The 15,792-nt window shown below is 43.9% G+C and overlaps 1 protein-coding gene across 11 annotated transcripts in view; it reads right to left on the bottom strand.

Moving 5' to 3' along the window:
• sgip1a (SH3GL interacting endocytic adaptor 1a) overlaps window positions 1-15,792 on the bottom strand; it is a 93,236-nt gene that overhangs the window by 5,271 nt on the left and 72,173 nt on the right. For 6 of the 11 annotated variants that reach the window (XM_084066576.1, XM_084066566.1, XM_084066575.1 and 3 more), the window contains 11 exons: window positions 14,300-15,127; window positions 11,739-11,860; window positions 11,450-11,600; window positions 9,752-9,811; window positions 6,621-6,680; window positions 5,099-5,210; window positions 4,254-4,409; window positions 2,738-2,873; window positions 1,944-2,146; window positions 1,372-1,436; window positions 65-229 (listed from right to left, as the gene is read on the bottom strand). In XM_084066576.1, coding sequence (XP_083922702.1) covers window positions 65-229; window positions 1,372-1,436; window positions 1,944-2,146; window positions 2,738-2,873; window positions 4,254-4,409; window positions 5,099-5,210; window positions 6,621-6,680; window positions 9,752-9,811; window positions 11,450-11,600; window positions 11,739-11,860; window positions 14,300-15,127 — 2,058 coding nt within the window. The remainder of the gene's footprint in view (window positions 1-64; window positions 230-1,371; window positions 1,437-1,943; window positions 2,147-2,737; window positions 2,874-4,253; window positions 4,410-5,098; window positions 5,211-6,620; window positions 6,681-9,751; window positions 9,812-11,449; window positions 11,601-11,738; window positions 11,861-14,299; window positions 15,128-15,792) is intronic. The other 5 variants (XM_084066570.1, XM_084066568.1, XM_084066573.1 and 2 more) reach the window with 5 other exon arrangements.

Here is a 15,792-nt window from a genome sequence, read left to right as displayed (position 1 = left end):
CTGAGTTAAATGAACACTCAGGATTTGACTGTGTAAAATCATGGTGTCAAATGTGTGAACTGACCTGCGGCAAACCTCTTCTTGACGAGAGAGAATCGATATCCTGGGCCGGCCAGCTCAATGTCACAGCCTGACAGAATGCTGCCCTCGCTGGTAAACTGCACCGCCAGAGGAGACGGTTTACTGGGGCCGTCGTTGAGCTGGAAGCGCGCTAACAACGATCCCACACCTGATGACCAAACACATTGCACACTGAGGAACTGGAGGAGGAGTCTTCACCCACCCCAAGGCAGTCGTTTATAGTCATAGTACAGGGGTCTTCAACAGGGGGTCCGGGACCCCTTGGGGGTCATCAGAGTTACTACAGGGGGGCCACCAAATCTTTGTGTGATATGATTTTTTTTTTCCATTAACCACTTGAACCCTAGCATCCTTTTTCTGAGGAGAACCAAAAATAGCAGACCTACAAGCTCACAACGCCTCTCACTGCGAGAAGTTGTGAGCTTGTAGATCGGCTATGTTTGGCAAAGAGGTGTAGGTGCAGAGGGAAAAAAGAGCAGACCAAGTCAAAAATAAAAAGTTTAATCTGAAACACAACAGCAGTCTAAGTTTTTAATAACCAGACTTCTAAAATGTTTTCTACTTTGAAAGAAAAAGAACAAGATGATAAACAATGAGCTCTAATGAGGTGAGCTGTCCCCCTCGCTATGTGACAATTATGCAGAGATAAGAGTGGAGTGCTATGTCTTACGAAAATTAAGAGAAGTGTATGGACGCGCGCACACACACACACACACACACACACACAAAGTATTCCCAATGTGAGAAATGTACAATGAAGTAAGTGAATTACACAAGCCATTGTACGGTACAACCATTATTGTACATTATTGCATCAGATCCCTCCAGCAGAGGATAGAAGTGGAGAATATCTGGTAGGGCCAAACTCAAATAAAAATGTTTACTTTTGTTTAAAATATTATAATATACTGTGGTTACACTTGTCATTGCAGCAAGTACATGTTCATAAAACCTTACTTAGATGTATACCGGCAAGGAAACGTCTTATGTTTTTTCCCTGTAAATGAATGCCGTATTTCATCGTAAAACTGTGTGAGCTTGTAGATCTGCCATCTCTAGTTTTGAATTATTATTGCAACATACTCTGCCATGCCGTTCTCCACCAACGTCATGTGACCAGGAGAGCAGGTGAGTTCACCCAAATGAGATTACCCACACTCACTGTCACCATCACAGTGCATCTGTATTTTAAGTTTTATGATATATTTTGGAAATGCTGAAATCATAACTAGGATTAACTAGTACTGTATAAGGCTCAACAATATGTTTACAGCTCAGATCACCACATACCTCCATTGTCTGATTTATGTGAGATGTCAGGGATCTTCCAAAGGATTCTTTGCTGCTCTCCATTCCTGTCAAGATCATATAAATAAAGTGTGAAGGGTACAATCAAAACTTCTTAAAAAGGACTATAACATTGTTACCAAATGTCATTGTCCACTGTCATCAGCCACTTAGTTTACATAAACCTTGAGACCATTTCCCTCCAAAATTGCATACTTTTTTAGATATCGTGTTTATGTTCTTCCCATGTTCAGTAAACGTTACAGAATGTACAGTGCATTGTTGTCAACATTAGCTAAAACTCACTGTATCATTTAAAGCTCTCTTCAAGTCAAAATTTGAGTTTTAAATGCTTGTGAAGAACAAATTCATCACGGACGCGCACGGGAGACAAGCACGAACGTGGCAGTTTCAGCGGAGTGCGTCTGCTTGTCACTCCTCCTGTCAGATTAACCGCTCGCCTCTCATTGAAAATGAATTACAAGGCATGTCAAGGCTGTGTAAAAACCCTGTTATGCATTATGATGCAACCTTTTTCCACACAGCTGTCAGTAGTAATGGCGATAAATGCCTACCATGCAGCAGGAGGCAGTACAGCCTGCAGTTTGGCCACGCCTCCATCCACAGGGATGAGGAACTGGACATTGTTGAGGGCCATGGGTGTTGTCATGGCCTCTCCATTGTATTTATAGTCTATCCTCAGGTCTGTGCTGGTGGGCTCACACCTCCAGCTCACCGCCAGATTAAGAGGAGTTGATTGAAGACCCTGTGCCGATACCTGGACAAACACATGTATGCACGTGCGACACACACACACACACACACACACACACACACACACACACACACACACACACACACACACACACACACACACGGGGGTGACCTTCATGGATTTGCCTGAGACTGATGTTTACAGTGCTTCTTGCTAGACTGGCATCAATTCATTTAGCGGTTTTCTGATGTGGTCTGTATCCACTGGAGAGAATCAGTGGATACAGATATGGTCTGTGTTCACAAAAATAATTCCCCTAAGAAACCAATGGCGTCATAGTGGTAGGGAGTCTACCCATAAAGCTGTGAAATCATATGAATATGGGATCTATAACATTGTGGTGCCCAACCAGATACAGATATTAGTAGGCGAACTCTAGACCGGATCACACTGGTCATTTAGGAAAGAAAACCATTCTTTCCACCATGCAAGGTTACTCCCTGCTGATGTACACACATAGAAAACGTTCAGGCTGAGGGTATTAATTAGGGACAAAAAAACGCAACATATTTTGTTCCAAAAACATGCTGGCCATAGCATAGCTGGCTACATTCTATCCTTTTGCTCAGTGATACCGTATATATCAAAGCTTACCTGATACTTGAGCATGTCTACATTGTAGTATGTTGCCTGAGGCTTCTGTTCTGCCACCTTCTTTAGATGAGATATCAGGTTTGGCATGTTCACCCAAAAGTCCTTGGCATTGGCCTTGGGTTGTGTAGTGGTGTCGCTGGGGAGAGCACACACAATATGGGACTGTTAGAAAGTGGACAGATCACATCATCACTGTCTGGCAGAAACCTTGTATCTCAATATTTCTATTTTCTATTATCTTTTTATGTTTTGTCATAAATTGATGCTCTATTTTATCATATTTCACCGTATGTTATGCAAAGTAGTGAAAATAGGCCATTTATGTGGCACATCGCGACGTGTTAGTTTGTAGATTATTGAACGTGGTTAAGTCTGTCTGTGCGTTTTATAAATATTGAATCAAAATATTAACAAGAGCTTGTGACTACATTGGATCCACTGGAACACCGGTTATTTTTTACTTTCTTATTTCCTGAAAATATAACGGTTTTGGACAGGTTTCCACTGACACTGATGATATGGTCTTGATGATTCATCTACCGGTACTACTGTTTAGTGATAGATGTGGTGTGTTTTTTTAGTACAACAGCATAACAGAGTATAAGAGCCAGCCCCAGAAAGACATCAGTCTTGTCAAAATAATATTCAAGGTGATCTTTTCACTGCTGTCCGATTTCACCAAATCAACATGTCATTTCTTTTTTTACACATTTGAGTGAAAACATCAAAGCTGGGTTTTCACTCCATAGAAACATTATGTGAAAATCATTCCAGACTCATAACTTCTGTCAAAGGCAGTTAGTCTGACAACTCATGATGACTTACTAGCCATGTGTTCCATACAGTATGTGATGTTCTACTGGAGGTTATAATCTGCCATTTGTTCTGGAAAATTCCATCTATAAATCATGTAATCGCCACATTCATTTGACTCTTGTGCCTGATTTTTACTTGTTTGCGTGACACCAGCATGCAACTCAGTCTAAATCTTGCACCACTCTGGATATTTACATCATAACACATACTATGATATCCAGATGACAACAAATGGAGAGACATTTGGGGAATATTTACTTTATACATTAGAGATGGAACAAAGCTATTATAGTGATGTGAAAAACATGAACATAAAACATTATAAAACATGGGAGGAAGTAACGCACAAAGGAACACAAACGTCTCTCTGATTTAACTGGGTTAAGTGACTAATGCCTGATTTATACTTAGTTGCGCGCCAGTGTCATGCAACAAAAATACAACGCGAGGCGTTGCATTGTGAGATTGTAAAAGTGCTATTTTCGGCACAGCACTGGCCGCGCAACCGAAAATAAATCAGGCATAATTGTGGCTGGTGCATTATCAGGGTGAAAGAAGGTAGCATATGCATTTCATTGTTTTGCTTGTTTTCTTTTCTTAGAGAGAGAGAGAGAGAGAGAGAGAGAGAGAGAGAGAGAGAGAGAGAGAGAGAGAGAGAGAGAGAGAGAGTGTGGTGGTGAGGTTACGGTGGTGTGTTTACCAGCAGAGGAGCTGGGGGTTAGGTAGCACATGCTCCAGCCGGCTGTAGTTGGTTATGCTGAAGGTTAGCACGGCAGGGGACGGGTTATTGGCAAAGTGCCGCGTGATGCCCGCTGGAAACGACAGCACCATCTCGCCTATGATCTTCACCACACACCTTCAGAACAAGAGGAGGTCGCAGGTTAGAACACGCTTAAAGGGAGGGCGGGAGAGAGAGAGAGAGAGAGAGAGAGAGAGGGGTGAGCCGGGGGGGGGGGGGGGGGGGGGGAGAAAATAGACATACAGGCAGGAAGGGGGAGAGAGACACAGAGACCAAACACTGTGCAAGCATATCCATAGTTTACTTATAAGTGTGCCTGCAGAACGGTTTCGCCATGTAATGTCTGTATTCGCTTTATTTGTCACTGGCTGTGGAAAAAGTTAATCTAAATTTATATCATTCCCTCCCTCCCTCCCTCCCTCCCTCCATCTCCTAATTCTCACTTACTGTAATAAAGGAGTGGTGTGCTATCTAGCCCAGAATCATGCCTTTTGTGCATTCCGTGCTCCATGTATTGTGATTTGTACTTGGTTGAAGATTTACAAGCTCACAACAAGCTTGTAGATCTACTTTTTTGTGCACGACACCGATGCAGAACTAATTTATATCTATTTACAAGTCAGCGTCTTGCACCAAAAATAACCAAAATCTACAAAATCAGAATGCACCACACATTGTGAGCTTGTTGATCTGCTATTTTCAATGCACAACCATGTATAACTCAGGCTCAAACCGGGCATTGTCCCTGCTACATTGTGGGGTGTGTGTGTGTGTGAACTGTGAATGGATCTTGTATGTCGACTTACTTGTTGGGATCAGCTCCTTTAAAGAAGGCGTTGACCGTCTCTGTGAATGCAGCCGCCACAGGGAGGGTGTCCTGGGCCCCCATGGTGAGAGGACTGGGTCCTCTGGAGCAACCTGGAGAAAGCGCATACGTGCACACCCGCACACACAGACACACACACATAGATATGCAAAGATTCCCACAGAAAAATACACAATGTTGAGCTTCGCCAAGTGGAGCACTGACAGTGAAGAGACAGACTGTTCAACCAAAGCCCATAAATGCTAACAAACAACACTGCTGATGTACTGCTATTTTGTCCTTTTTCCTCCTCATTTGTGGAAATCAACACGAAGCTAACAAACACTGCCCTATATGCTCACTTCAACAACCACTCCAGTACCAGCCCTAGGGCATTATTGTGTTATCCTGACCTTTTTGTTTTGTTTTGATGTTAGTGTGCCGTTTAATTCTCAACAGAGCTATATGCATTTAAAGTTAAATTGTCAAATGAATCAAATCAAGTGTCATCTTCCTAACAATCTGGCATATGGATGTCAATGAGAAACAAAACATGGTATGCAGGGGTGCCTGGTGGCTCAGCCAGTTCAAATCCGACTCCTGACATGTCTATCCATGTCTCCCTTCTCTATGACCTCGGTTTCCTGTATCTCTACTCTACTATGTAATAAAGAAAAACATTGGCAAAAAGTAATCTTAAAAGAAAAAAAACATGGTATGCAAACAAATCAGTGTAAACTCGATTACAACTTTAACTGAACAAACTTTGTGTGATTAAATGGGATGAAAATAATCACAGTCAACAACCAATTTTGATTTCGCTCCTTGACTGTGGAGTTGCAAAACTCGATCTCTAACTCTAAGTAGCTGCTGTGACTCTATGAAACTGTACGGTGAACACAGAGTTTTATTAGGATACAGAAACAAGGAGGATTAAAAAAGAGACAGAAAGCAAGAGAGCATGAGAGAGAGAGAAAGAGAAAGAGAAAGAGAGAGAGAGAGAGAGAGAGAGAGAGAGAGAGAGAGAGAGACGCATGCTTGTTCCAGGCATGCTATCAAAGCCAAGTTATTCTAACAAGATCAGAGATACCAAATGATGAAAGATCAAAAAGCCAAAAAGAAAAAAGGCCGAAACTAAACAACAGGACTGAAAAGTGAAGACAGATTAGTAAAGTACGTCAAGAACGATGATCTCTCAAGGAACGCTTTTCATCGCAGATGAAATGAGAGCGGATAAATCCGGGAGATGGTGGGAGAGGGGATAACACAGAACGGAGAGAAATTTACGACGAAAGGGGTCAACATTGCGCTGTTGTCACCATATGAAGTGGGCTCAGCCAGGAGTTAGAGCAGAGTGGGCAGGGGTGATTGAGGGAAGCAGAGGGAAGGAGAGAGGGAGACACAAAGGGAGAGAGAGAGAGAGAGAAAGGGGGGTAATTGGGGAAGTAGAGGTAAAGCTTGCACAGATGAGGCTCGCGTGTGCGCGCACGCTACAGTTTAGCCCTGGTGCCGAGAAAACTTACCTTCGAAGGTTAAATAAAACTTGCCTCTGTCAAACCATACCAGGGATGGCTGGTCATTCTCTGTGTGAGGGGTGAGTGGGGTTGGGGTCAAAGGAGGCAGGAGAGGGACGAGAGGAGAGGAGTGGAGAGTAGAGTGGGTGAGGAGGAGGGGTTGAGAAGGGGAGGAGAGAAGGAGAGTAGCGTGAGTCTCACATGGCAGGTGTATCACACACACGTCACGGTGAGGTGAGGAGTTATGTGTGGTGGTGGTGGGGTGGACGGATGAGCAACGGGGGCAACAGCAAGCTAAAACACTGCCAGGACAGAGCAGAACATGGGATAAGTGTGTGTTGTGTGGGTGGGTGTGTGCATGCGTGTTTTGGCCGGGCAGGACTAGGGTGAAGGCAGGGGCGGGCGTGAGCTACTGGTTGGTGGTGCGGTGCGCTCACGATGGTCAGACCAGCCACAGATAGGCATGGATAGGCTGGAGCACGTTTCCTTCCTCAATGTATCCAAGTACTGCTAGCCGGTGATTTGATGCTAGCTGCTCATGACAACCCATCATGGCGATGTTATGAAGAGAGCACGGTCAGAGCGAGATGATGCTTATGGCCAAACTCTGTCTCTATCCGTAGCTCTGGATGTTGGTAGATTGATCATCCCTGCAACGTACCTTACTCATCCAAACCCTGGTCCAAATGACTCGGACCTCACTGTCATACGCTCCCATTTCCCAACCCACCACTTTGTGTTATGAAACAGACTGAGCCAAGCTGTTATGCCAAACAACACCCTGCAGGGGGCAGTCATGACAGTGTGGGTCTGTGGAATAAAGAAGGACTAAATGGCATTGGCTAGCATGACTAGAACAAGCATTCCTATGATGTACTGTAGCTATAGTTTACACACTTGCCAGTATTGCACACAATTAAGATTAAGAACTGAACGAAAAGTGAGTGGACGCAAAAGGCTGTCACAAAGCGGCTGCAGCCAATTGGAGCCAAATATGTTCAGTGAAAGCAATTCATTCAATGTTCTTATGTATCATCCGGCATTATGGTACGCACACTTTCTCACACACACACACACACACACACACACACACACACACACACACACACACACACACACACACACACACACACACACACACACACACACACACACACACACACACACACACACACACACACACACACACACACACACACACACACACACAGTAGATAGACTACAATTGTAAACCAGGAAGGGGCTGTTCTAGTTATGCTATTTCTGTGGGATAGGGGGTTCCATTGGTGAAGCTGTGTTGATGAACGAAACAAGGGACAATAATGAGTGAGAAGGACCAAAACATAGTGGGTGATGGTGAGAGGAAAACAGAGACTCATGAGGCGAACAAAGAGGCAGGTGTTCAGTGGGGTGGGTGGGAGCTGGAGAGGGTGTTTGTCCCTGGATGGAGTGGAGATGAGTTAACGGGTGTGAGAGGTGGTTGTCAGGGGTTGAGTGAGGCGTAAACTAAAGGTCGGGGGTTAGGGAGGGTTAGAGGAGAGACTTGGCAGAACTTGAGGGTGCACGGCTCTACTCAAGAGGATAGCGAAAACGCGACATGAATACCAAAAAGCTTGAGTCGCTCAACAGCCTGGTTCGCCCGGCAGACATCAAAGGTCTCTCTAAGGAGGGGCCTGGTGATCTGACAAAATGCATTTGTGAGTGAGTGAATGAAAGATAGAAAGGAGGAGCGAGAGAAGGAGTTTGTCAGTGAGAGAGCGGGAGAGTGTGTGTGTGGATCTCAAGGGCCCACAGATGAAGCGCTCTTCAGAAATGCTCCAAGTGTGCAAGCGTAACACGCGCACACACACACACACACACACACACACACACACACACACACACACACAAACATGCACAAACACAAACTCATGAGGTGCAGTTTCAGAATAAACGTATCTAGAAGTCACTTCACGATGCGTTCTGTACACACAAAATTACTGTCAACAAGAGATTGCCATGGTAACGTGGGAGAGTCTTGCCACAGATGCACAGTCATTAAAACACAAAGAGAAAGTCTTATGTGGGAAGATAAATAAAGTGCTGAATGACATTTTAGCTTTTCTACAAAAAAGTTACGTATCAGAAGCAGCTTTTCATTTTACCATGTAATTGTTTGAGCATTCTTCTACGGTATGAGTAACTAGGGAGAGTGCGAGAGAGACTGAGAGAAGTAGAGATAAGGGTGAACGAAAATCTCTCATCTATGATAATAATGATGTTGGATGGCATGATTTAGCAAAAGGAAAATAAATAAAACTAGCTTGCTACCCATCAGTGCTGCTTCATGTTGGAACGAAGAAACATGAACATGTGATATTGTCCCTGCATCTTTCAACAAGACCTAAATCTATGAATTATGCAGGTACAGCTTTGCATAACAATGATCTTTTGTGGCTTACAAATTAAAGATGATTATGGCTCAACTTTTCATTATGGGTATATGTAAAAACTATGTTAAACTATGTTAAAACACTAATAAAGATTTAGCTGCTGTCGGGGAGAAACCTTCACCATCTCCTTACAAACTTTTTATGTTTGTAAAGTAATGCCCTATTTCATCATCCAAGAGTGTTGCACAAAAGCAGTGAATATAGTAAATCTACAAGCTCACAACGCGCCATGATGCACAGTGTTGTGAGCTTGTAGATCAGCTATTTTCACTATTAATAATAATACCAATAATAAAGGAATGGTTTTGGACATACAGTACAAGGTTTCCACCCGACAGTGACGACTGAATACCTCACTGTATCAATACTTTTGACTGTTCATCGGCCCCAACAGCAATCACAAAAAACAAACTCAAACTCAAGTCATGGCCTTCTTTTACCCATTTACTGTATGCCTTATGCCTGAGTTATACTCATGGTTGTGCATCATGTCGTGTGCCAAAAATGGACAAACTCACATTCTCACATTCTGGGACGCGTTTTGAGCTTGTAGCTTGGCTATTTTCGGTGCGTAACACAGTCAAGCAAATAAGTATAAATCAGTCTTTGCATCATGGGTAATGGGATTCGGACAGGTTCAAAAGTCACACAGGAACGGAACACTCCACCCCAAATACACCCCACCCTCTGATGGGGTTGTTACTATACCTGCAAACGAATCAAAGTGTCTCTCAAACGTGGGCAGTTTGTCTACATAAGCATCATCTTCTGACAAGCCACAGGACAAAACGAAAAGACAAACAAGGGGGCAACACAAAGATGGCAGACCAAACAAAAAGAAAACAGATACAAAAAAAGTTAATTAAAGAATACAACAAAAAATACAACAAAAAGGGAATTAAAAATAAAAGTGCTGAAAACTTGAAAGTGAAGAACCGATAGGGGGAGCTGGTAATTAAACCACAGCAATTAAAAATGGTGTGCTTTGAAGTAGCGTATGGCATTGTGTGACTAACAAAGGCACAGTGAATTAATCATGTGTGATTCTAGGGCAATGATAGTGACGTTGTGACACTTTAGTTTAGTGAATGCACTACACAGAAGTGATGAGAGAGTATCTTGAAAAAACAACCCTTCAACCAGGGACCCATCTTTATTTTATGCAGCTACCTGCAGTCTGTATTTATGTAATCTATAATGACTGAGTTATGATAGTCTATTGAGATATTGCAGTAGACTCACAACACCATACTAAACTGTCTAAAGATAGATAATTATGCCTCTGTGTGCCTCTGACCTTTATTTATCCAGGAAGATTTGCTGAACACAAGCTCAAATTCCTACTGCACACTCAAGTTACAAATATAGTTAAACATTCACACCTAGGGGCTGCCCAGTGTGTGTGTGTGTGTGTGTGTGTGTGTGTGTGTGTGTGTGTGTGTGTGTGTGTGTGTGTGTGTTTGTGTAAAGTGTCTGTGTGTGTGTGCGTGTGCGTGTGCGTGTGCGCGTGTGTGTGTGTAGAGGCAGGTGGTCAGTGACTATACCGACATGTAAGCATTAATAATATATCAAGGACAGTTAGACCTAATTACTTCTTTTTGCAAAAGGACACGTCATTCTTGATTGGACCTACAGTAATTCAAGTGAAAGTCATAAGTAGTGTTTTTAAAAGTATAGACATATTTAATCAAGCAAATAGTTTTAACACATAGTGTAGACACAGTCTTAAACACATAGCTAAAGGCATATGGGAGTGAGATGTCATGTGTAGAACTATAATAGATTCTAAGTAGGGATGCACCGATGTGGAAATTCTTGGCCGATACCAATGTTTAAAATAACAGTTTAGCCTTTAGCCCATAGCCGATACTGCTACTGATATTTGTTTATACATTTTATTATTTTATTATTTCCCCCTTTTGTGCCAGGGCAACAAATAAATGATAAGATATAACTGTTCAGAATCTGCAGAAACACAACATAATTGCCGTGATGCAAGTAACATTAATGAGTGTCAACGAGCGTTAAACAAAAGCTTGTTTACTGTGATTATGGTAAGCTTACATTTCATATCACAAACACCATAGTATTTTTACATAGTAGAGTAAAAACTCCTGTAACTTTAACCAGCAAAAAAATGATATATTTTTGCCGATACCGATATTGACCGATAACGGAAAATATCGTCCGATACCGATATGTGGCTGATATATCGGTGCATCCCTAATTCTAAGTATATAAGTTTAATACACACACACACACACACACACACACACACACACACACACACACACAGTGTGTGCACGCATGTCGCACACAGCAATATTCAGCTACTGTTGCAACAACAATCAGCTGGAAATATACTGAATGAGGCTACGCCTGCACCTGGTAATGTTGTACACATACCTGACACGGACACGGAGAGCTCTTTACCGACGGGGGTGGTGGCCGCACTCAGGGAGTTGGTGGAAGAGATGGAAGAAGTGCTCTCTGCCCTTGCTAGGGGGGCGATGGGAGGGGGGCTGGCTGAGTGGACCGGGGGGCTGAACGGCCGATTCTGGACGGACAGGAGGAGGAGAGGGGTAAGAGATTCAGAGGTTCACTTCGAGGCCTTTGCTTGTACTCATCATACAATGTGTCTTGCGCTGCATTTCATCATTACGCTCATGAGACAGAAGAAAACGACAGCACTTACGATGTCCCCCGCGGAGGGCTTCCCAGGGGGGAGCTTGGGCCGTGATGGAGGACGGGGCGGAGGTGGAGGCGGGGTGGGGTTGACAGCTGATGGAGTGGTGGGTCGCACCGGAGAGGAGGAACCTGCAGAGGAGAACAGAGCATTAGCATGGACACCCTTCCCAGGTGAAAGACACATTCTACAATCTCACATTCTCTTAGTTTATCATATTATGCTGCTTTCCAATGCATAGTCCCAGCTCGCCATACAATGGCTCTCCTACTTTTTTGCCATTTATTACTGATGCCAGGTAATAACAGGTGCTTTTTAGTACCCATTGAATCCAAGTTCCAAGCAGTGTGAGGCTCTGAAAATAACCAAATGTGCCCTTTATTAGCATTAGCCTCCTTGCTGCCATCTTTTCCTTTCTGTATATAATCCATTATTTGTAATTGTTTATTATTTTGGCCATGTTCACCCTGACGTTGAGTTTCACTATTCTTGTAAATATCAATGTCACTGTGTGTAGCAATAAATGGAACATTTTCTTGCATTCTCAGTCTTTTGTGTTATGCTCTTTTAGTCCCATAGAAAAGGGTGTTCTATTGAATGAATCAATGTTGAGCAACTGCATGGCCTATTTCTTGCCTTAATGTTACCAGAAACAGTTTTTGATGGGCTGTATAGGTCAAAATGTAGATTGTGTAGCAATAAATGGAACATTTTCTTGCATTCATTGTCTTTTGTGTTATGCTCTTTTAGACCCATAGAAAAGGGTGTTCTATTGAATGAATCAATGTTGAGCAACTGCATGGCCTATCTCTATAGGTTAAAATGGAGATTGTGTCAAGACAACGTTAGTTTAAAATTTGTTTTTAGATGAATGGTAGTTCTCATGCCTCATAACCCCCCCCCCCCCCCCCACCACCACCACCTTCGGGGGGCCGTGCTATTGGCGAGGGAGGATCCAGTCCAGTGGAAAACCAAAGTAAACTGAGTAAAACAGAGTAGAGAGGCATGGTGAGCCGGGACTATGTATGGAAAAGCAGCATTGACAGTCTTGTTGACCCTAACCCTAACCCAGGAAAAAAATAGGTTTGCAAGGCAGCTATGGTAATAGAAAATGTTGTGAAAATGTGAAAAAAAGAACTAAACTAACATACTGTAACTTCAATCTATTTTTTAAGTCTGACTAACAAGAAAATTAAACATTGATCTGTATTTACCACCAGTAACATAATTTAACAAAATAAGGAGTTGTACAGTATATAGTGGCAGAAAATGTGCAAGTTATATTTAATCACAAAAAAGGCACATGATATTAAGATTGCATGTATTTAAGCTTGAAATGTTATGGAGATGATAAGTTATAATTATTGAAGCCATTCTCAAGTGTTATGCCTCACAGACTATTCAGTCATTGTTCTTCTAATTGGCTTGTATTCCTGTGAGAGCTTATTTAAATAACTGAGCATTAACAAAACGTAGCCCTCGCTGTTTATCTAAGAATACGACTTTCCCATAGCTGAACTAGGCATTCCGAGCAAGAACGCCCACTCTTATCCCAGCTCTGATGTGCTGTGTCAGCAGTGAGTGTAGCTCCTCTTCCCTTTGTGTGTTGTCATGAGGTGACCTTTAGGAGAGCCAGTTTAGTCAAACATAATGAAAAATATCTTGTCCATGCTCTTGCCCTATTGTAGAGGGCCTTCACCACCTCCAGCGTAAAGCTCGGGTGAACAAAAAGTAGATTTTATTAAATACATTCTAGACTGAATATTTGTTTCATACTTCATGAACATTGTTTGTGGATTTTCTGTTTTTCGAAGTTGTACATGGCACAGGGACGAGCAACCATCACAGAGTTTCATCATTTGCCTTCGTCTTATCCACCATTTTAAAGTGAAACTTTACATCTAAACACTTCAGAAGGATGTATAGTATGTGTGGCTTGTGTTCTTTCTAAACATCCCTAATATCATCCCCTGCTTCTAACCACATTTGAATGGATACTATAGATGTTACTATTCATCTGACTAATATAACCAAGAAAGTGTCCCGGTGCATTCACAGTTCTGTGTCTGAAGAGCTCCAGATCCAGAAAAAGCTAAATAAAATGTCATCACTCTCCACTTAACATGGAAATTATTCTCTAATAGAGTGATTCAGCAGGTTTCTATGGCACAGACTCAGACAGCTACGATACAATAATAGCCTTATTATTACAGCTCTCGCTGCTCTCCGGGAGACAATTGCTCTCTGGGAATTTGGATGAAGACTCCAGTTTCTAATGCAGAATTAAAGTTCCTGCTGAGAGAGAATTGGTTCCTCTTACAATAGCCTCATAATTGCCAGACCTTCTTTATCTAAATGTGCCCCCAATGCCCTCCTCAGTTAATTTCTTTTTTCAGAAGTTGTTTTGGACATGTCTACAAACAAATTGAATGCAGTCTAGACTATCATTAGAGAACAGACAGCAATTTGAGATGGCGCTTGCCCTTGCCACGATTTTCTAAAGATCGTGCTTTAGAAACTACTGATGAGTTTTAACCTCTTGGTGGGGGCGTGTGAAATGAGAGACTCACCACTACCAGTGGCGCCGCCTCCGGAGGTGGGGCCTGGTGAGGACACCACTGCCCGGTACGTAGGGGGAGGGGGTGGGGGTGGCGTGCTGCGGCTCGCCTGGCTAGCATCTTTGGGCGAGCTGACTGTTTCACTGGGCTCCTCTTTCGGCGGGGAGGCTTCTGGAATCCTGGGTGGCTCCTCCTGCGCTAGGACAAGGGGCGCTGGAACCGGGCGAGTCTCAATCTCCTCGACGGGGGAAGTGGCGGCAGGGGGCGTGGGTGCTTTGGGAACGGTCTCCGGGGCGATACTGGAGGCAGAGTCGAGAGGACAGACGGAGACTGGAGGAGGGGACGTGGGAGGAGGCAGAGCAGGAGGAGCAGGCTCCTCTGGTCCAGGAGGTGCAGATGCAGGCAATGGAGGTACAGGGTCTTGAGGTGGTGGGGAGACAGAGGGGACAGGAGACGCTGCAGACTCTGGCTCCTCTGATGACGTCGGGGAGGTCGGGGAGGTGGGCGCGGGTGGTACAGGCTCCTCTTTTGGGGGTGGAGAGATAGGGAGAGGAGGCGCGGGGTCCTCTGGGGGTGGTGGCAATGTGGGTAAGGGTGGAGCCGGCTCTTCGGGGGGAGGCAGGGAGGTCGGCAAGGGAGGCGCGGGCTCTTCTGGAGGAGGCGGGGATGAGGGGAGTGGAGGTGCAGTGTCTTTTGATACAGGCGGTCTATCAGGGGTTTCTTCACTGAAGCAGACCCACTGGTCCCCCGTGTCTTCTATAGCAGCCGAGTCATCTTCTGGGCCGAAGATGTTGTCCACATCAGCTATCGACGGCTTCTTCTCAGAACCTTCTGCCTCTGCTGAGATAGAGTCAATGACTAAATCAAAAAACTATATTTGCACCCACTCGCAGCTCATTGGTATTAACCACTTAAACCCTGGCATCGGTATTGTGGGGAAATTTCGGGGGCTTTCGTGGGAAATAGCAGATCGACAAGCTCACAACACGACGCGTTGCGTTGTGAGTTTGTCGATCGGCTATTTTCAGCGAAAGCTTTCCCCACAATAACAGAAAACTGCAAAGACACTAGTATTGAGCCCTGAGGGACTCCGGTTACCCATATGGGGTTTAAGTGGTTAAAATCCCAACAGAAAAACTTTAATATCTACAACTTCTCTAATGCAATATTTAGTATGACTAGAGAGTACTAACTGCTCAAACATCAGTGTGACTGGAGGCTACCTACAGTAGTTGCATTCTTCTTCTTCGCTTAAAGTTTTATCCCACGATTTTGCAACCCATTGTTTCACCCAGTGCCAATTGACTATGTAATCCTGGGCGCTACTCTCCCTCTGCCCGCCTAGGGAGAGCCCAGAACTGAGCTCATGCCTCCTTCAATGCATGAGGAGCTAGCAAGCCGCTTCTTATCACCTGACAGGGGGGAGTTTTCCCGGGTTGGGCGTAGCGCGTGGAAGGAACACGTTATTTACTGTATTACTGTATGTAGGTACCGTAGGTACCGTA

The sequence above is a fragment of the Gymnoscopelus microlampas genome (assembly GCF_963454915.1).
Source record: "Gymnoscopelus microlampas genome assembly, chromosome: 9".
Taxonomy (NCBI): domain Eukaryota; kingdom Metazoa; phylum Chordata; class Actinopteri; order Myctophiformes; family Myctophidae; genus Gymnoscopelus; species Gymnoscopelus microlampas.
Note: the sequence above shows the minus strand (reverse complement) of the source record. Positions and strands in the feature narration are given on the sequence as shown.